Raw genomic sequence first — 22,243 nt, 5'->3', positions numbered from 1 at the left:
GAGCAGCACACGTACGCATAGAAATAATTTAAAAAGTTAGCAAACACAGGGCAGCATACAAGTTTGCATAAAAAAAAAAAAAATCAGCAAAAAAATTTCAAAAAGTTAGCAAACACAAGAGCGGCTTACCTGTTTGTCTCCACAACAATTTTTTCGATAACTTCATCAGTCAAAAACAACTTCAGGTATGCCAGGGGGTCATCGCATTCAGCCTCAATTTCCATCCTAGGTGCGCCGTTGTTGGTGGTGCTGCCTGGTCTGCAACAAGGTCAATGGAGCACCATGTGCGCACAGCACTGACCTCAGGTCCAGAATCGTCACTCAGTTCACTTTCGCGGTCTGATGACAAATTTCCTGGTGAATCGCTAACGCTCGATTCCACAAGAGACTCCAAATCGCTATCGCTGCTTTCAAATTCCTCCAAAACAGCGCTTTATACTTCTATTATATGTTTTGTTGTGTAGTTTAATATTAATAATATTTTACTGTAAAAAAAAAAATTTAAAAGCACATTTCATAGTAATCTGCTTTTAAATTTCCCGCCCCCAGAATCCATCATTCCACCGCATCACCCGGAAGATGTCACATCTTGCGCAGCGGTGTGGCCGGGACCCAGGCGGCATTTAAAAGCAGATTACTCGGTAATCTGCTTTGAAAATTTCCCGCCCGGCCACGCCCCCGACGGACAGACGCCCCGGCATCACAGCGGGATCATCCGATCGCCGCTGGAAGGCGGGGCAGAGGTAAGGGGGGCTTCTAAAGTTACCGCAAGTGTGATTTGGGGTTACCGCTTTTTGCAAGGTTTTTCCACCCCGAGTCACACTCGGGATTACCGCTAGGGGGGGTTAAAGAATAGAAAATTAAGAAAGTGTCTCTCATAACATGTATAATGAAACTTAAGTATAGACATTTCCCCTCCTTTAAGTGCATGTTTTCACCATACCAGTGTCTTTGCATACTTTGTCATGTCGTTTTTGTTTTCCCCACATTACTAGTAACATAAATAATATACCAAGATGCATCATTTTCCCCATTTTAATCCTCAGAATACAATTTACCTTGTTTACATCTTACCAAAAATGAATCCATAGCATTCACAGAATATACACTAATGGGTGAAGAAGTCTCGTCTTTTAATCATCACTATCAACCATTTCAGAAAAGATTTCCAGAATAGGACAGACCTCACACTCTGGAATTGTCTCATTTGGTAGATATGTCACAAACAAGACAATCTCAGGATTTTCTTTAAACACATCCCTATAGGATTTTGTTGGTATTCCCCGTATACCATAACTCTCAGATGGACTCCTTGGTGTGAAATTCATAAAAGACTGTAGGATCATTTTCCTGGTTGTAGGTGGTGTGCGCTAGTGAGTTAGAGATCTGGAATAGAAGAGAAAACTTGGACATGCAACTTAGTAAGCTGTTTATGCAACTCTTGTACATACAATAGGCAATCTATTAACTTCATCTCTTATGGAAGAAAAATCCTATCCTAGCAAACAATATTTAAAAATAGACTTTAACATAAGGGGAAGGATTTTCACCCATAGAGAATGGCATGTTGATAAATCTCAGCAAGACACCTTTAACCTCTCTTGTGGTTTATTTCTTTCCATTTTTTTTATGTTTAAAAGCAGTAAATTGTTTTTCATGAAAATTTATTTTACAGTATAATATAATAATATGAGTATAATAAAGTTTGAAACACAAAATCATTTAAAAACAATAAATTGATCAAATTAAAAACTCTAAATATTTAAAAAAAATATATATTTTTTAAATTTAAAAAAAGAAAATACAGATTATACTCATACTATTATATATACTATAAAATAAAAATTCTTGAAAACAATGTACAGCTTTTACACATAAAAATCCATTGCATTCAATACAGTTATTTTGTATTGAATGCAATACAAATAGATTTTGAATTTCCTGCCCCACCCAGCCGAGACGTACACACGCACCGACGTCACCGGGAACTCCCCCGGTGACTCATCGGATGCAGAAGCAGGAAGAAGAAAGAAGAAGGAGATCGCAGCGTTGGATGGCGCGGGACCCGGTGGATCAGGTAAGCACTCTGTTTTCTAACCTTCCATAGGTGTTCCAACCCCGAGTGTGACTCGGGGTTACCACTTTTAGCAACTTTTTTCCACCCCGAGTCACACTTTGGGTTACCGCTAGGGAGGATAATATGCTAATATAACTTTCTTAATATGGCGTGTGAAACTTCTGTTCAACCTGGAGGCCTTCCATAACTTCTGACATAACTTCCAGGGTCTGATTCTCCTGATTCCACCAGGCAATATCTGCACACAATTTATTGTAACAGTGACAGTTTGGTAATTAAACAATCAATCTGTAACCTCTAAAAGGCTTTAGGTAAATTGTTTCATAGGGTTTTTTTTGTTTTTTTATTTCCAGGATTTCCAGGATTATATAATTGACACATCTCACATTCATGACAAAATTGTTCTGTAACAGTAGTAAATCCTAGGACAATCCAATGTGTGGTTACTGATGAAATCATGGATCCTTTGGGCAGATGAGGTGGGCAATGCATCGCCTGAGTTAGATATGTATACAGCATAGGAGGCACACAGAATCTACCATCCTCATGGGTCCAAAGTCTATCCTTCTCAGTACATCCTTGAACTTTTGATCTATTTTTTTTCCTCATTAGTTTGCAAATGCAGTTTCTTTAGACTGTTTAGTCTACCTGATCAGGTTTCTCAGGAGAGGAAGTGGCCACAAAGATCTCTATAGGTTCAGTACCATTTAATGCTGCTAATTTATGCCATGGCATCAGCTATTTCATTTCCGATTAAAATGTCATCAGTGCCTTTAGTATAGGCTTCACATTTTAATATGGCTGCCTTGTTTGGAAACCAAAGTTCCTCGAGGACTTTCTTAATGAGCTCAGCATGTTTTATAGGCTTTCCACTAGTTGTCATAAAGCCCCTAAATTTTTACAACTGGCCAAAATCATGACATATGCCAAAGATAAACTGTGAGTTAGTGTACCCCATGACATACCCCATGACTTTCTACCCTTTACCCATTATGCAGGCCTGTATCAAAGCCATTGGCTCTGTCACCTGGACTGATTGATTTCAAGGTAGTTTCCCCTAAATTATTACTTGATCTTTGAGTAACAACAGAATACCCAGAAAATGCATATCCCTTATTATTATAACAAGACCCGTCTATGAAAACAGTAAGATCAGCATATTTGATTGGGGAATCCTTCACCCTTTCTGTTTCCTCATGATTACATTACCTCATAACAATCATACCCTCCTATTTCACAGCTTTCATTTGGGTAAGTAAATCTATTCCTAACAAGTTGCAGGGAACATAATCACTTAGAAGTAAAGAGGTTTTCGAAGGAAAGGGGCCAATTCGAATTTTTGGTTCTTTCAGACATCGACCTAGTGATGTTCTCACATAAAATATCTATTCCTAGATATGCTGATCGATCCAAAAACTGCAGCAAACAATACCCACATAAAGACACCACATCTGGACTGCAAGAATGTAGAGGCTTTATAACCACACTGTACATCAGTCTCATACAACATTCACAAAAAGTATTAGTTTATAGCAAGAAGTGCAGTTCAGGTAAAAACTTACTATCTCAGGTGAGCGAACTGGTGGAAGAGAGCAAGGTGAAAACAGACATAAAAGGTAAAAAAGCTTACCATAAGCACGCTGTGTGTCTGCTTTGACCACACTCTCCTCAGCAGTAGTTGTCGCTCATCCAGGAGTTCAGTCTTTCCTCATAACTGGGCAGCAAAACGGTTGAGGATGAACGTATTTCCCTCTTGAAGGAACAGAGACTCCTTGCTATCAATGTAGTCTTTACAAACACGTGTGAGAACAATCAAAGGTGGGTATTGTTCTGCTTTATTCAAAAACATGATGGTATTTATACAATGTAAAGAAGGAGGGACAGAAGTGATACGTGATTTTTCAGAAATCCTGAGTGAAATAATTTATGACCCTGATATCATGGGAATCTCCTCACAATGCCCAAGGTGACCATCTTTGATCTTCAATACACTTTGGACACATGAAAGGGACACAAGATACAGGATGTTTATTAACCCCCCCCCCCCCAACTCCCACCCCCCACAATGCAGATTTCTTGATATATACTTCTGTTAAGAAGTAAATTAGGCGTGAAGGAGTGAAAAAGGAGGAATTAGGAGTGAAAAAAGTCTTTGAACATCTGATAATACAATGGTCAGTTAGTCACAAGCCTGAACCCATAGATCCCCTTTGGGCAATGTGTGTAGTTTTTTTGTTGGTATGAGTTAAAACGCCTTGTGTATAATGTCTTTTATGATTCCTTCTTCTAGAAAATCATAAAGTCCACATCAATCTCCACCTGTATGTCAGCTTCCAGCAAGACAACTGGTCTGACTTTCTGCCTTGACTTGCCCACAACAACCATTTCAGTGAATCTACAGGTCTAAGCCCCTTGATTGTCTCTGGACGTAATCCCAGGCTTCCTTTTCCAGTCCCCTCCTCATCTGATGTTCCTGCTGCAGCTGCCATGCGGATCACATCCAGCAAATTTGGAAAAAGGTCCAAGAGACATTACTTTGCTCCTCAGCTCGCTTCAAAAAATGGTCTGACAAACCGATGCACCCCGGTTTTTGACAGGTGATAAAGTGTGGCTTTCCACAACGCAGGTTCGGCTGCAGATGCCTTATCCCAAGCTTGCTATACGATACATAGGTCCTTTTGCTGTTTTTTGTTAAAATTAATCCAGTTACCTACAAGCTGAAACTACCTTCATCGGACCAGGGGATCTGTGCCTGTGTCTGTACCATCTGCCTCACATTCCTCCGCAGCCAGCAGCGGCAGCCCTGTTCAGGAATCCTATCCGCTAGTCACTTCTTGCTCTGAGGCATGGGGGCTGCAATCTGGCAGTTGCCCGCAGTGTATTATCCTCACCACTAGAGGCTCTGGTGAAGACCAGGCAGCTGCTTAGACTCCGAGCCCCACGCACGTCTGTGCTAACTGAGCTGTGACACAGAGGGTCCACTATCCTGCCCTTCGGCACAGTGACAGTTTGCTTCTGCTTCTTTTGCATGCCATTTGAATGGTTTTCTAAGTTTTAGAGACTGAATCAGAAATATGCAACACATTCAACAGCACTGCTCTATGTATAAAGCACTATTTTTTTTTTCCAAAAGACAGCAATGTTAAGCTAAACATGTATAGTAATTTGTATAGTGAGAGTTCCAACCTACTTCTGCCCAGTAAACAAACCACATCTCTGGTATTTTCAATGTTGATTTTACCAATGTTACTAGTGTAATATAGAATATAAAGAAAACTATGTGGCACATATAAATGAAAACATCTTTAAATAATTTGTTTAGCAACATCCACCCCTAGTTTTGCTTTACATTGTAAGTATTATGAACGTTTACAACTGTCCCTGATTTAAAGGCACTGGCCCTTCTTTTCAAACCAAATTTCTGTTCTGAATCCCACTCTAAATGTCCCTCAACTCCCTCCTTTAGCACTGGTGTTGATCTGCAAAAAAAAAATACAGAAGAAATTTATTGGTGGCTAAGTGATTTGAATTGCCATGTGCTAGAGTCCCCAGTCCAAATGGCAGCCAGGGCACTAGCTGTATGCATTTAGTTTGCATGTTCACCCTGTGCCTGTGTAAGAAAAACAAATTTTGGGTCATGTGAAAAAAAAATGCTGAGACCTGCATGCTGGGAATTTTCCGGGTATCCTGGCATTCCTGGGGGCTGCTGGTACTGAATGAACTCCTACGTGTGCTCAGCAGTCCACTCATGCCAGACAGGATAATCAACATGGCCAAATTAAAAAAGATCAGAACCAGGAAGAGGAGTGCCAGCAACAGAACAGGGCCTGATCACAATATTTAGGTGAGAGGGTTTAATTTAAACATCAATATAAAAGAAAAACTAAGAGACAGGTAAGGATGTATATATATATGTATATATATATATATATATATATATATATATATATATATAATATATATATAGACACACACACACAGTTAGAGATGAGCGAGCAAATTTTTTAATTCGGTCTCGCGGTGAATTGGGCCGTTCTCACTTACCAAACATGAATGGCCTTTGTAAATTCGACCAGGGAGACCGAATTTTTGGGGCCTGCAAGACCAACCAGAGGAGTGGAGCTGTCAGCTCCAATCCCCTGATTCCTCTTGCATCTCTTTACTAGTTGTATGTGTTCTTGGCTAGAGTTTCTCTATCCAAGAACACAGGAGTCCTGTGTTCCTGGATAGAGAAACTCCATCTAGGAACACATACTACAGGGCGGCAACAGCAATCAGGAGAGTGGAGCAGCTCTGCTTCTCTGATTGCTGTTGGTAGTCCTGTACTATGTGTTCCTGGAGAGAGTTTCTCTATCCAGGAACACAGTGTTAGTCTCATTGGCTGCTCATGAATGAATGCAGTGTGGGAAAAATCCTCTGATTTTTCCCACGGCCGCGTTCATTCATAAACGCAAGCCGCATGACTCTGGACTCTGAGAGGAGAAGTATCCCTCATTCTGACCTGTAGAGCCCGGGGATTGCTCACTGACTGTAGGATTCCCGGATTCCCGTGGCTTGCCCTCATTCTGACCTTTAGTGCCCGGGGATCGCTCACTGACAGGAGGATTCCCACAGCTGTATTATCTAATGCAGCCGTGATAATTCTCCTATAGTAATTTCCGATGGTTTCGTGAAATTTCGCGAACCCATCAGAACTTCGAAGAAAATTTCGCGAGAATGCCTGAGGCATTCTCGCTCATCCCTACCAACTGTATATATGTACCATGTTGATTTTCCTTTGCCTTCAGAACTGCTATAATTCTTTGCGACAAAGAATTAAAAAGATGCTGGAAATATCCCTCAAGGATCCATATTACCATGCTAGCATCACACAGTTGCTGCAGATTTGTCAGCTGCACATCCATGATGCAAACCTCCAGTTCCACATACCAAAGATCACTTGGATTGGGGTCTGGTGACTGAGAGGCTATTTTAGCACAACAAACTCCTTGTCACATTCAAGAAATTAATTTGAAATGATTTGAGCTTTGTGACATTGAGCATTATGGAAACAGTGTGACAAGTTCACTAGAGTGAATTAGAGGAGATCAGCAGCAGAGTAAAGGTTGAAAGTTTGTTAAATTGTGACACTTTGCTTTGCAGTAGTGTTGCCATTTTTACTCTACTTTTGTATACTGCAGCTCAATTCCACTGAAAAAATGGAAAATTGTTGTCATACTTACCTGTAATTTCTGTTTCCTGTAAACTCCTCCTGACAGCATGTACAAATGGGTAATCTCTGCCCCCTTGCTCTCCACAGGACCACTTTACCAAAGCACTAAAACTAACCTCCCTCTCTTATGGAGGAGTTCTGTAACAAGCTTGCGACAGAATAAGGGAGGGAAACATGCTGTCAGGAGGAGTTTACAGGAAAGGAAAATTACAGGTAAGTATGACAACAATTTTCCGTTTTCCTGACACTCCTCCTGACAGCATGTACAAATGGGATGTAGCAAGCAGTGACATAAAGGGGGGGAAGAAAACAACAAACAATGGCACGGAAACAAAGTAACTCTTTAGAAAGAGCCACATGTCAAATGGAAGCCCCAAGGTGACTGAAGCTCCAACCTATAAAGCTAAACAAATGTTGGAAGACTTCCAACTGGTTATTTACAGATCACTTCCGTAGATACTTCTGTAAATGAAGTCTATAAGGTTGCCTCTTCCCTAGTTGAATGTCTCTTGACTTCCTGCAATGGAATCAAGTTCTCATGATGTAAGCATACCACATTGTATTAAAAACCCTAGAATGCAAAATCTGTCACAGATACTGCTGTGCTCCATAAAGGACTGCTAGAGAGGTTGACTAGAACATCTACAACTATCAAATCATTGTTTCTCTGTAGGTAAATGGAGAAAATCTTCCTCATTTTCAAGAGAACCTTTAGAAAATGAGTGTCTCCAGTGATACACAGGATACACCTTAAATAAGACATTCGATGATAGATGCATATACATTTCTTGAAGATAGGTGCAATATGACTCCTTCCCAAGAGGGTGCATAGTTCTGAAACCTTGCTTGTCATTGTCACAGTAAGTCAAGAATTCAATCTTCCAAGTCCATTTTCCTACTGAGCAGACCTAGACTGGATGAAAGGTAAACTCCATGAGAACTTGTAGGACCAGAGGCAAGTCCTTTGCTGAGAAGAATTACTTTACTGAAGGCTTCAATTTCACAACTGCTTTGAAGAACTGTCACCGCAAAACACGTTCCATTAACTTGGTGGTTGAGGGGGCTGACACTTGGACCTAAACAAATTGACCCTGATTTCCTCGTCTGAAGCTGAATGCAGAACATTCTGGAACCTGTGCTGGTGATGGGTTAACCAAGAAATCTCTTGATTTCTGCTATACAAATAAAAACTCTCTCTATATTGTGGCATCTATTTTCAGATGTTTGTAAGCTTTGAGCATATCTGCCACCACCGAGAATAACCAGACGCTAGGAGCCTCTGCCTTCCAGCAAGTTGGCATTCAGTCCCGGGCAGTCAGGGATAGAATACTGCTAACGGCCATGGAAAAGTTAGTCCTAGCAAGAAAGAATAAATAGAGTAGGGAACAAAATCAATTTCCCCTTGCCAGGGTCATGGCCAGCATTTGCTGGCACTTGGATATAACTGGAGATGCAAGCAGGTCTTTCAACTTGAAAAACTGTGTCTTCCCATGGGCCACTTGTGGTTGAGAAATGATCTGCTCATATAATCACCCAACAGATTTTAGGCTTGTGGTTAGGGAGAAAGAAAAGTTAAAATGCTTCTTTGTCCATAAAAATAAAAAAAAATGACTTTGACTTGATGGAAATAGACAATATTTGTTCCACTTTCTCTGGTAATGAGAATATCTGACCTGCATAATTATAATAAAATAATAATAATTCCTTCGCTGGCAGTGTCGACCCCTACAAAACCCTTAGAGCCTACACCACCATTTGTGGAACTTTGTACGAAGGCAACAGTGTTCTAGATTTAACGGGAATGAATATTATCCTCAAATTTCTATTCCCTTCATTGACTCTCCTTGACTTTTCTGATCACCAGAGTCAGAGTTTGCGGAATTGTTTTCTTGTGACTCTCCAACTTGGTTTTGGATATTGTCAGCAAAGAACGTTGTTCAAGTAGTGACATAGGCTGACTCCCTGAACCACAGCAAGGTTATCCCTGTGACAAATGTTTAATAAACATCTTTGGAGCTGTGGAAAGACTGAAGGGTAGACAGGTGAAATGGAGGTGTTTGAAACATCTCAAACAGGAAGAATGTTTGGTGGCATTCCCTAATTGAGACAGGCCTGTAAGCTTCTGCTAGATATATTGAAATTATCCAATGAGCCAGACAAATGACTAACAAGGTCATCTGTAAGATTATCATACAAAACCTTCTAGTGCTTTAAGTCCCCATCTAGACAGTGATCAAATAATTGGAATCTATTTCTAAAATGTAGGATAACTTCTTTAGGTGCTGACCAGACACTTTTTTCTAGCCTTGATTCACTTTCTTTATCTCGGCCTGACTCGTTAAAGCATATAGCCCACTCCCACTTAGAAGGTAATGCTCTTGCGCCACATGCCCAACATGATTCACTTTCCGGGTGCTCCACTGATTTGCTTCTGGAATGAGAGACCTCTTTCTATTAGTAATTTCACAGGGTGAACTTTCTTTTTCCGCTCTTGCTCTTTTAGGGGATCGTTGAATAGGACTGAGAGAAGCTAGGGGGGTCTTGTCTTTCTGAGATTTTTTTCCAGGGCTTTCATCCCTTTGCTGAACAGAAAATACTTGAGAGGGAGGCGGGGAAGTCTCGGGCGCAGACATAATGCATGGCTTGGTTGTGCTTTTTTATCTTTATTTGCTTCTTTAAAGAAAGATGCGCAGATAAGTTTGAAGGGCAAATCCTTTGTGCCAAATGCCCAGCATACTTCAATGGCAGAGTGATCTGCGAACTGACTTAAAAAGGGCAGAAGGTTTCTCTTTGCTTGATGGCCTAAATCCATCTTTTCCAAAAAAAAGTTTAAGATTGGAAAAGTCCCCGAAACAATTTGTGAATCTTAAGGAACTATTGTCACAAACCACACATCCACAGATTACTGTACACTTGTGTGATGGTCAGTGGGATAAATGCCTGGTTGCATTGCTGCCAGTGGGAAGAATGTCATTTTTACAAAAAGCCAAAACATTATTGGGTGTCGGAGTTAGCTGACTTGGAAGGCACAAATTGTACATTCCTGGTCAGTGTAATGGTCAGTGGGATAAATATCACCTATACATACAGCCAAAACATTAACTGGTGTCAATGTTAGCTGACCTGATGGGCACAGATTGCACATTGCTGGTCAGTGTGATGGTCAGTGGGATAAATGCCTGGCTGCATTGCTGCCAGTGGGAAGAATATCACCTATACATATAGCCAACACATTAACTGGTGTCAATCTTAGCTGACCTGAGGGGCCCATATTGCACATTACTAGTCAGTTGGATAAATGCCTGGTAGCATTGCCACACTGCATTAAGGAAGCCTTAGCACCCATTAAAACTGGCCTACATGGAGACACATCCTTTGTTACACACCCTCCATTGGAGGCACTGTAGACTGAGCTGGAGAGAAGCATGCTCTGACTTTGTGGTATGTTTTCTTGGAGGGCTTTTAATCCCACAACAGAAAGAAACACTCTTTTTTTAGGTGCCGGCCATCTTCTGAATCCATCCCCCACCTGTGCCGCAATTTTTTGTGCCTGTGAGGCGAGGTTAGGTGAGCCAGCAACTAAAACAAGTAATATATCTTTCATATATATGTATCTAACAAAATCTACAAAAAAAACTTTCTATCTGACTTCCTACCAGTCAGCATAGCAGCTAAAAAGAAGTAAAAAACAGAAAAAAGTTTTTCAAAATGGCGCCTTCTGTGGGCAGGACGGTGATGGTTACCTAACAAAGGCTGCTACCCCTGCTGGAGTAGTTTGAAGATTAGCAGTGTTATGATAGCAATTGCAATCATTAACATCTAATGATTAATAAATGTAAAGTAACCAAGAAAAAACATCCAAGGTGTTTACCACAAATACCACAGGATGATAAACAGGTATGTATAATTATAGAATCCTGGTAAAAAACACCATACCAGGCAGAACAATAGTACACTAGGTCATATTGTATGAACAAAAACAACAATTTTTACCAAATTATAAGTGCTCAGAATGCACTTACTTGTAGCCATACTGCAGGTGACCCCAGAGAGACAATGGAAAGCAAAGACATTCTTTCCTTCAAACTCATCTCTACTATTATTACACAGTATTTATATAGCAGCATCATATTACGCAGCACTGTACAAAGTCCATAGTCTTGTCACTAACTGTCCCTCAAAGGAGCTCACAATCTTATGTCCCTACTATAGTCATATGTCATTAATGAAGTCTAAGGTCAATTTTTTAGGGAAGCCAATTACCCTAACTGTATGTTTTGTGATGTGGGAGGAAACCCACACAGGCAGAACCTGCAAACTCCATGCAGATAGTGTCCTGGCTGGGATTCGAACCTAGGACCTAGCGCTGCAAAGGCCGGAGTGTAACACCTGAGCCACCATGCTGCCCACAATGCATGATGGCTGTGAGCTGAAGTTTGCTGCACCTGTGCAAGGCACTGAGCTACTGTTTAGACAGCAAAAGAAAATGGAAACAGGTAAGACAAAACTTTTTGCTGCTCAACTACCCGTAACAAAGGGCTATTTAGGCTCCATATCATCATACCCTCGGCACCAGGATTCCCAAAACTTGATGGATTTATCATGCGCGATGGGACTTCCCCTTGGAAAGGCTGAACCGGGGGGGGAGGTAGGGAAAACAAATTCTTGGTCCTGGAGCAAGGACAGAAAAAGAACACCTGTATAGGAGAGGGAGGTTACTTTTATTGTTTTGGTAAAGTGGTCCTGTGGAAAGCAAGGGGGCAGAGATTACCCATTTGTACATGCTGTCCAGAGGAGAGTCAGGAAAAGAAATTGCTTTAAAATATACTATATCATGGGTGACCCAATGCTTTTTTTAAACACATACAGTATTTTGTGTCTGTGGTGTCTAGTGGCTAAACTTACCTGATATAGCCTCTAGTGGAACAGACTTTGGAAATATCTTAAGATCTAATATGGGTGTCAGTACTCCCTCAACGTTTCCAAACATTGAAGACAAACCAAGGCTAAACAACATTATGAAGAAGAGAATAGCCCATACTTGGGAACCTGGCATTTGAATAATTGCTTCAGTAAAGACAATAAATGCCAAACCAGTGCCAGAAGCGCTCTACAAGAATAAATAAAAATATAAAAATTAGATGACGTTTGTATATAGCTGCATAAATATTGCAAACAATGGTAAATAATGTGTGTTTATATTAGATGGTATATTCAATTCTGCCGAGGAAAGTTGGGGTGTCAGAAAACTGTACAACCAATTATTTAAAACTGGAGGATGAACATTAACAAAACAGAAATTTTCAATCATTTTTCAGTGCCTAAGGTTGCTGGATATGTTAAGCTTGTTATGTTTATGCATCTGTGGCTCAAGGTCCTCCCTACTGAGATGGGTACATCTCAAGTGGGTAAAATCTAAGGCTGATGACCTATTTCCCAACTCTGACCCTTCCTGTTGGTGCTGTGATGCTCACAGAGGCTCCCTTGAGCATAGATTGTGAAACTGTCCCCTTATACAGGACTACTGACATTGAGCCAACCAACTACATATGGATGTTATGGATTTTAGGGTTTATTTATAAGACCTTAAATAATGCTAGCATTATAGAAAAGGGAAGAGTAACAAACACTCAATGACTGTAACATCAAGCATCCAGAAGATGGTATGTGCTAGAAGTATGTCAGCCAGATTCATGCTATTGTATTGGCTGTGTGTTTACTGTGTACAAAGGTATGTGAATCATTTTCCCTGAAATGCTTGGTAGATGACATTTAAATTTGATTTATTAAAGCTCTCCAAGACTGGAGGAGATAAACTATCATGGAAGAACCTAGGTGATCCAGCAAACCTGGAATGGATTACCTAAAATAATTTGCAAAATGCAAAATGTTTTCAGTCCTGGACCAGATCAACTCCAGGTTTGTTGGATCACCTAGGTTCTCCAGTGATGGAAGCTGGTTTAATAAAGCTCTCCAAGCCTGGAGAGGATACACTTTCATCAGTGAAGCTGGGTGATTCAGTAAACCTGAACCGTATTTCTTTAAAGTAATTTGCTATTTACCAGCAAATGTTTTGAAACTTGGACCAGATCCATTCCATTGCTGGATCACCCAGCTTCACGGATTAAAGTGTAATCTCCCCAGCCTTGGAAAGCTTTATTAAATCAGGCCCATAGTCCCAAGTCCTTGAGAGCTTTAATAAATCAGGCCCAATGTGTACATTTCTGAAGCTCTATATTCACCAAGTGGTGTGTAAGTGCATTTGGTTTATTCTATCAATGTTTCTTTTTAACATCTTCATGATTTAGGCATGTCATTCTATGAAATTCAAAGTTAAAATGCTTGCACACCTGTTGCAGTCATTATGAGTAGATTTTCATGATGGGCCAACCATTTTAACTGTAAAGAAAATTACCTGACCCAAAAATTCCTGAAGAGTACATTCTTTTAGCTTAAGATGATGAATCCTTTCAGGGTAGGTAGCATTGAGAATAGCAAAATGCTCATTGTAGTTATCTCTTGTAATGTTCCATTCACTTATATCAAACTCATTTAATAAGGAAACAGTATTCCTGAAATAAAAAAAAACAGCTTTATTTATTTATTATAATTTCAAAAAAACATGACACTTGAAATAATAATTATTGTTACCTGTCCAAACAGTCCCAATAAGCATGTTTTGCCTTGAATCCCAGGATGCAAAATATAGGAACAGAAGCGTATAATGATGACATACTGTTAATGACAGCTATTGTCACAGCATCTTTCTCGCAGTCATTCCTAAAATATAGTATAATAAAAATATTCTATTTACAGTTTCTCCAGATAGACATTTCGATAGATTTTCTTGTTTAGTAATATATTAATAAGTTGATTTTCTTCTAAATCCTGGAGTTGGGCTTCAAGTTTAAACATACAGTAATAGCTAAACATTTTGGCTGTGACACAAATGTGTTTTGCTTCTTCAGCATTTTTATTTATTTTTTTTATTTATTGTTTACCACGTTACTATGGTATACTGAAGAACAATTACCGTATAAACATTTTAAAGTGTCCTCTTACACAGGGCGACCTGTAACACAGGGACAGAGAATGCTGGATAACTACCTGTACTAACATGTTAGTGATTCTCCCTTTATTACAGTACATCTCAAACTAAAAAAGAAAATTTGCTGATATTGTGTTATTGTTTAAAAAAATCAGCAGCAAACAAGGTTTAACTTTGGGCAAAATTAGAAATGAAATACATTCTATATACTCGAATAGAAACAGATCCTATTATAAACGGAAGTACTTATTTTACCTGAGAATATTGAAAACCTGCTTTGACGTTAGTAATAACTTATAGACTTATAGTGCAAAATGTGGTCGTCACATTTAACTTTCATAAAAAAAAAATACAAATGCCAACAAAATTACTGTAAACAAATACATCAAGTATTTTAAACTTTTAGGTTGGTTGTGATGGGTCATTTGCTCCTAAATGGAATGGTTGTTGACCACCAGTAGATGGCAAATTTTTAGAATTGGATAGATTGGAAGACGTAATGCTGTCTTACAGAGACAAAACAAAAAAGGTCTTACTCACCTAGTATGCTGGATCTTTGGCAACCTCCTTGTGGCTTTAATCAGTGGACACAGAGAAAGCTTTCAACTGCAATAACAGGTCCACACAACACAGCACAGAACAAATAGGTCTTGGCTTTCCTATTTACCCCTGGATCACTACTCTCTATTCCAACCTACTGCATGGGTGAGTTAATGGCACTTTATTTGGCCCATTTATGATACACAATGGTACAAAACAGGGCTGCTCCCTTTCTCCTATGCTTTATGCTATCAATATGGAACAATTGGCAATAGCTCTTTGCCAATGCCCTGATATTTAGGGTCAACAATTCCAGGTAACAATCCAAGGTTTTCACCATAAGTTGGCCCTGTTAGCTGATGACCTTCTTCTTTTTGTTAACTTGCCTCATATCTCCATACCATCTTTTTTGTTTGGGTGAGAATGTATCCATTTGGGTGGGAATGTTGCATTCATGTTGTGCAGAGATTCAATTAAATACCTGGGAACCAATCTGTCCGCTGACCCCACCAAACTGTTTGAGCTCAACCCCCTGTTTCTTTCAGTCCAGGCAAACCTTCATAAATATCCCCACCTTTCCTTGTCCTGGTTTGCTAGAAACAATCTTCTTAAAATGGACATTCTGCCCTGCTTCCTCTTTTTCAAACCATTCTCATCTCTATCTCCTCCACATTATTCCACAAAATCCACTATTGCATTAGGCAGTTTCTTTGGGGCTCTAGATACCCAAGGATTTTTCACAATACCGAGACAGGTGGGGGCCATTGGGCTCTCTGAAAGCTCCTTATACTACCAAACTGTGGTGCTAAATAGAATGGTGGACTGGTCTACAAAGATAGGAAAAGATGGGTCCATTTTGAGAACTTTCTTCCTTTAGACCTAATACTATGGATTAATCGTTGGAGCCTCCTCCAGTTCCATTCACTTTCACTGGTAACTGGGACACTTCTGTCTCTATGGAAATATTTATGGCAAAATCTTAAGATATCCTCTGCCCTAGGCCCGCTATCTCCGCTATTTGACAATCCTGCTTTTTCTCCTCCAATGGGAATTACAAACTTCTTGGCGTGGGACAAATCCTTATGGAGAGTAATCTTCCTCCATTACCCTTCCTCCAGGCCTATTAATTGATCGTATTATTTCCTGGTTCCACTTTCACCAGATTTCATCCTTCTTTTCTTCTTTACCTGATACCCAAACTCTATTTTGTACACGTACCTCATTTTCAGAATTACACTTATAACAGGATCAGCCCCAACATGTTGTTTACTACTTCTATGAATTAATGCTGAAAATTGCTCGCCCAAACCCTCCTCTTCTACATACGTATGTGCAAACAGGAACTTGATACACCTACATTCTCTGCTGAGAAATGGAGGAAATCAAGAGAGAAAACTTCAAAATCCTATCTCGGCGGTATAGGTATCCTACCTATAAATCATCACTTCATTGCAAACCCCAGGAGAGAAACTTCAAAAACCTAGCTTGATGGTATAGGTATCCAGCCGACCTTCATAGGTTCTCTACAAGCAGCCCTGGTGTTTGCTAAAGCTGTGCATCCCAAAGGGGCCTGTGCTTCAAATACGGTGAGAATGCTTGTCAATACATGCATTTTGGGATAATGTGCTGAACATCTATCAGTGCTTCACTGACAAGTCTATTCTCAACACCCCAGCGGTGACTATATGCTACCTAAGTCTGTAGCCTTTTTAAAGAAAGGTATAATTAGGCTTTTCCTAACGGCTGCCAGAGCAGTTTTACTGAGACACTGGCATTTCCCTGAACCACCATCTTTTGGTTTATGGTTCAAGCAATTGGACCATATCCAATACATGGAGCAACTGACAGTTAAGGAAGATAATCATAATGAGCTTTACTTTTTTACATTGCTGTCTAGTATATTTTGAAGCCCCCAGCTTGTGTGCCCTAGTGGGGTGACTGACTTCTACTCTTTGAGCTGGCCTGTGATGGATTGGTCCATCTCTTTGTTCCTCATTACTGCCCTCCATAATCATTTCTTCTCTCCCCCTCCCCCTCGTCCCCATTCCCTGTCCTCTATATCCCTTTCCTCTCTCTCTTTCTTCTCCTGTCTTTTTTACTTTCTCTTTCTTTCTATTCTTTTCTTCTTTTCCTTCCTTCTCCTGCCTTTTTGTTTCCCAGACATCGGTGGATCTGTATACAATATTCGGGGTCTTTCCTAACTCAGCAATTTTTTTGTCAGGGTCTATACACACCCGTGTCACTTGCCTACTAGATATGGTCCCCTGATTCTTTTTTTTATTATTTCTTCCTCCCGCATCTGTGATAGCAACCTCAGCTGGGCACCAAGATTGTGTTGTCTAATACGAGGTTGGATTTGCTGTTCTAGGTTTACTTCTTCAATCTCATCTGGAAACCATACCCATTTTCTTTTTAGTACTTTTAACACTGTTGGTGTACCCAGGTTAATGTGTTATTTACTTATGTTCCCACTGTACGAATTGTGATGTTACTTGTTCCTTCTTACTTTTTAATGTGTATTCTCTACTTTTTTCCTTTAAAAAAAAACTTTAATAAACTGATTACAGAGAAATGTATTTTTCCATAATGATTACTATTTTTAGCTTTAATCAGTTTGTGTGAATGTTATTTTCAGCTCGTGATGCTGAAAACACTAATTGTACTAAAAAGTGACAAATATCTATGTTAACAAATATAGAAAAGGAGTCACCCTTGCAAGGTATCATAGGGGTCAAGTAAGTGATTTACTAGCGAGAAACAAGTTATATTACCTATTTATTGATTTCAACAGGTATTATATACAGTGAAAAAATATTTTAACAGCATATTGTGCTGTCTATATGTGACATAGTGATAAACAACAATATATGACAACTTTATATGCTGGCTGCCAAGTTGCTGGGAGACACCCTCACATAAGGCATAAGGTTCCCTTGTACATCAATATACAGAAAAGATGACTATAAGAGACTCTGGTATTAAATAAATATCTATGTTAGTCAACTAACACCTATTTTGTTTTAATTTCACCACATCTGTTTTCTTTTAGAGCCATAGGCACCCCGTAAACTATTTTCTACAAAGTTACCTTGTGAAATGGATTTGGAATTATAGTATGTAATCAGTTTTGATGCACATACAAATCCTGCAGACATACACATTAATCCAATCTTAGACAAAAAAAATATGCTTTTTCCATTGTTATTATCAAAAATTAACACAAATTGCTTACTTTTCAGGGTTGTAACTTGAAAATGCTATCAATCCCCCAAACCCCAGTGAAAGGGAGTAGAAAATCTGAGTTGCAGCATCCAACCACACTCTTGGATTCATTAAAATTTCCATCTATATTTAAAACAAAAAAAAATATACCATATAAAAACAACTTTTTACCTCTCACATAAATAGAACTGAAATATAGACTATTACGTGTTTGTTCCAGTGGAACACAGCAAGTGGGAACTAGCAGATTGAGTGTTGTACTATGGAAAAAAGGTAGGAAGTAAGGGGAAAGAGTTAATATCACAGTTTACTAGAAAGGACATTATTAAACACCAAGGGCTTTGTACATATCTGAGTATTGAAACATATTCCACATTGACCACGTTTGTGATCTTAGACAGTGATTCCAAAGCTATAGCTCTAGTTTCCTTAATTTTATATATTTCCTGTACCTTGGAGAACCAGTCTCTTATAGATGGAATGGACATTCTTCTCCAATGTAAAGGAACTAAGCATTTGGCAGCATTTAACAAATGTACTAGGATGTACGAGGATTTATAATATTTCATAGGAGCATTTTGTACATGTAACAAACATATCAAAGAAGAAAGGTACCTCTTTGGTGGTAATTTGTTTACAGATTGAGACTACTTGTTTAAAATTTCTTTGTTGGAAGTATACCAGACATAAAATTCTCCTGAACTCTGAGCTATATTCTGAAACCCATTTAATAATAATCTTTATATTTCCAATATACCATTTTGTATAAAGTAGAAGTTGGCTGATTTGTAGCCGGATCATTACCAACTCTACCTAAGTATTATTTCACAGTTTTCCCTTTTATTTTATACAGTTTTCCCTTTAATTTTACATTGCTATAGTTCTGCTATTGTTCTGTTATTGTTATTTTTTTTTGTATTTGTTTGTGCACTGTTTTTGTATGTTTGTTTTCTACCTATTAACCTCCCTAGCGATCTGATTCTGACAGTATTTCCATGCAAAAAGCGGTACCATTTTTTGCATAGAAATTCAGTTTACATTGTAGGCCTATACTTCTTAGGCCGACACATGTCTAATAGTTAATAAATTTAATAATAAACTTTAAAAAAACTCACAAAAATCTGTTAAAAAATGTATAATGTAATATAAATGTAGAGCAGCATATAAAATATATAAAATTATATATATATTATATGAATATTTCCTTGTATTGGACTCAATACAGCTATTTTGTATTGAATCCAATACAAAATTATTTGAATTTCCAGCCGCTAAGTCCCGGCCGCACTGACGCATGCACCGACGTCACTGGACGTCTCTGCACTTCGTGGCTGGAGATCAAAGGAGGCAGACGTGTCCCCAGGACCTGCGGGGACCAGCAGGATGCCGGGGGACAGCAATGGAACAAGGTAGGTGGGTTTTTATTCTGCTTTTAGGTACCTGGAGTCTGACTCGGGAATACTGATTTTTGCATGTAAAATGTATCAGACATTATTGACCTCCCTGGCGATCTGATTATGTCAGTATTTTTGTCAAGTCAAAAGCGGTACATTGTACATTGCATGGAAATTTGTTGTTTAATATTGCAGGCCTGTAATTGTTAGGAATAACTCCTGGGTATGATAAAGTTTGAAGCACAAATCATAAGCTATAATATAATAAACAACACAGGTCAACATATCCTTTTCATCGGATATAATTTTATGTGGGCTTTGTAGTATTTTTGATGCAAATTTTAAGTTTTTGTGATGCAGCTATTTACACTGGGGAACAATTTTAAACAAATTTTTTGTTGACTTCAATTTTTAAGCTTATTTACACTAAAATAGGTATGCTGATTCTGAAAGTGCAGTCAGTTTTCTTCTATCCTGTCAGGTTTTTTCTCTACCGCTTATATTAATGAGATTACTGTAGTGTGGATTTGTATAGGCTATTAATTTACATGCAAAACAGTGTGGTCAGAGGTTGTGCGCTGCTCGACATAGTGGATAAGCAAAATTTATTTTTCTACTTACACATGTATTTCCTATGTTTCAGATCATGTCTGGCTCTGCTGTTTCTTGTCATAAGTGCCTAAACAACCCTGATTCATTTTGTTATATCCGTGGCAGTTTCACCATTCCCAGTCAAAGGGCCAACATCAGCACAGAGAGCAAGCCTATTTGGCATATTTCAAAGTTAAACTTGGTGATCAAGATAAGTCTTGGGCCCCTCATAAGGTGTGCAAACAGTGTGTCGAGGGTTTACAAATGTGGACAAAGGGAACACGTGATAAGATGCCATTTGGTATACCTATGGTTTGGCGAAAGCCAGGAGATTATTTCAGTGACTGTTACTTTTATATAGTGAAAACTTCAGAATATAACAGGAAAAATAAATGTAACATATCCTAGTCTACCATCGGCTATACGCTCAGTGGCTCATTTAGATGAAATCCCAGTGCCAGTTTTCGTAACACTACCCTCACTTGAAGAACATGATTATGGTGATGAACTAGGTGACAACAATGATGAAGAGTTTGAAATTGAAGAGAACTCTGTTCGTAAGGGACTTGATCAGCATGAGTTGAGTGATTTTGCACATGATTTGGGACTATCTAAGAAGGCTTCAGAACTCCTAGCATCAAGACTGCGTGAGAAAACCTTACTTTAACCTTTTAACCACCATTTTAGTAAGTAGCTTGCAAATGCTCCAGGCCAATTTATTTTAGCAATTTTTTTTATTTCTTATTTGTGACATTTCCTTGCTACTAATTAATCCACGGTCACCTGTTAGTGTATTATAACAAAGTGGGGAAAGCATCTTTTAGAATTTCATCAATGTGTGGAAATTTTGAAAACAGGGTTGTACACCCAGCACCACATTACATTTGGCACACATATATCTAGACCCTCAAAGATTAGGCCTCAGGGATGCTGTAGGGAGAAGTAGGAGGTAGTAGGAAGAAGGGTAGGCAGTGTAGCAAGTTGTTGATTTTTATAACTTATTTGATTGGCCTGAAACAAAGTATCTAGGGGGAAAACTGCTTACAAGGCCACTGCTGTAATGTGTATTTATGTCCACTTGTCACTAGGGGGCAGTATGAGACTATAGTTTCCATACCGAGGGCAGTCAGCTGACTGCTCGATCCTCTGACAGGACGGAATGATCAAAGCATTCCAAGCATTTACAGCAGTACGGTAAACCCGCTGGGGCTTATTTGCACTGCTTATCTCACATGAAATAACTCGGCTGGGGCAGACAAAAGGTTAATAAGGAACAAAGGTATCGTACTTTTGAACCAGAGAAATTGCATTTCTTCAATGCTTTAGAACTGACAGTGGCTTTGTGTATTGCCATAACATACCTGGTTTAATGGAGGAATTGGTAATTCCAATCCATAACTGAACTGAATGGTGACTATTCATTGATAGCTCAAAGCAGGGTTTACCGATTGCCCATTTCGTTAACCTAAAGGAGTCCATTGACAACATGAAGTTACTACTTGAAGCAATCCAGTATAAAACACACGAGTGGAACATCTGTGAACATCCGTTCAAGTCTGTTTTACAGTATGATGTTTTCAAACAATCTCTCTCAGCAGCTGAGCTAGAAGCTTGGGATGCATTCAAGTGGGTGTGTGAAAATTTCCTGGGCAACCATAAGTCTCCTGCATACAAGGAAGGAGTTCATAATCTGCTTGATTCATACCAGAAACTGGGTTGTCACATGTCATTAAAAATACATTTCTTGCACTCACATCTAGAATTCTTCCTGGAACATCTTAGTATGGTGAGTGATGAAAAGGAGAAAGTTTTCACCAGGACATTCAGTTAATGGAGCACCGCTACCAAGGTTTCTGGAATGAAAGTATGATGGCTGACTACTGCTGGATGCTGTACCGCGACAATCCAGACAAAGAGTACACAAGAAAAACATACTCTAAGCAATACTGAAGAAACAATGGTATCTGACTGACACTGTTCAGTAGATCTATACCACAGTGTGCCCTATTTTACTTCCCAATAAAGATGTATTACCATTCACTTCAATTGTGCTTACATTTTAGTACAAAATACATGAACGTACAATGTTAACTATATTAGTACTAATAACTCAGCAACTGTACGTGTTAGGGAAAAACTGAAAGCAGATTAAAAATCTG

General features: G+C 39.1%; 1 protein-coding gene across 2 annotated transcripts in view; it reads right to left on the bottom strand.

Moving 5' to 3' along the window:
* LOC140331223 (sodium-dependent neutral amino acid transporter B(0)AT3-like) overlaps positions 1-22,243 on the bottom strand; it is a 122,572-nt gene that overhangs the window by 43,293 nt on the left and 57,036 nt on the right. For both annotated transcript variants that reach the window (XM_072412052.1, XM_072412053.1), the window contains 4 exons: positions 18,110-18,222; positions 13,941-14,069; positions 13,705-13,861; positions 12,195-12,399 (listed from right to left, as the gene is read on the bottom strand). In XM_072412052.1, the coding sequence (XP_072268153.1) occupies positions 12,195-12,399; positions 13,705-13,861; positions 13,941-14,069; positions 18,110-18,222 (604 nt within the window). The remainder of the gene's footprint in view (positions 1-12,194; positions 12,400-13,704; positions 13,862-13,940; positions 14,070-18,109; positions 18,223-22,243) is intronic.

The sequence above is a fragment of the Pyxicephalus adspersus genome, chromosome 5 (genome assembly GCF_032062135.1).
Source record: "Pyxicephalus adspersus chromosome 5, UCB_Pads_2.0, whole genome shotgun sequence".
NCBI lineage: Eukaryota > Metazoa > Chordata > Amphibia > Anura > Pyxicephalidae > Pyxicephalus > Pyxicephalus adspersus.
Note: the sequence above shows the minus strand (reverse complement) of the source record. Positions and strands in the feature narration are given on the sequence as shown.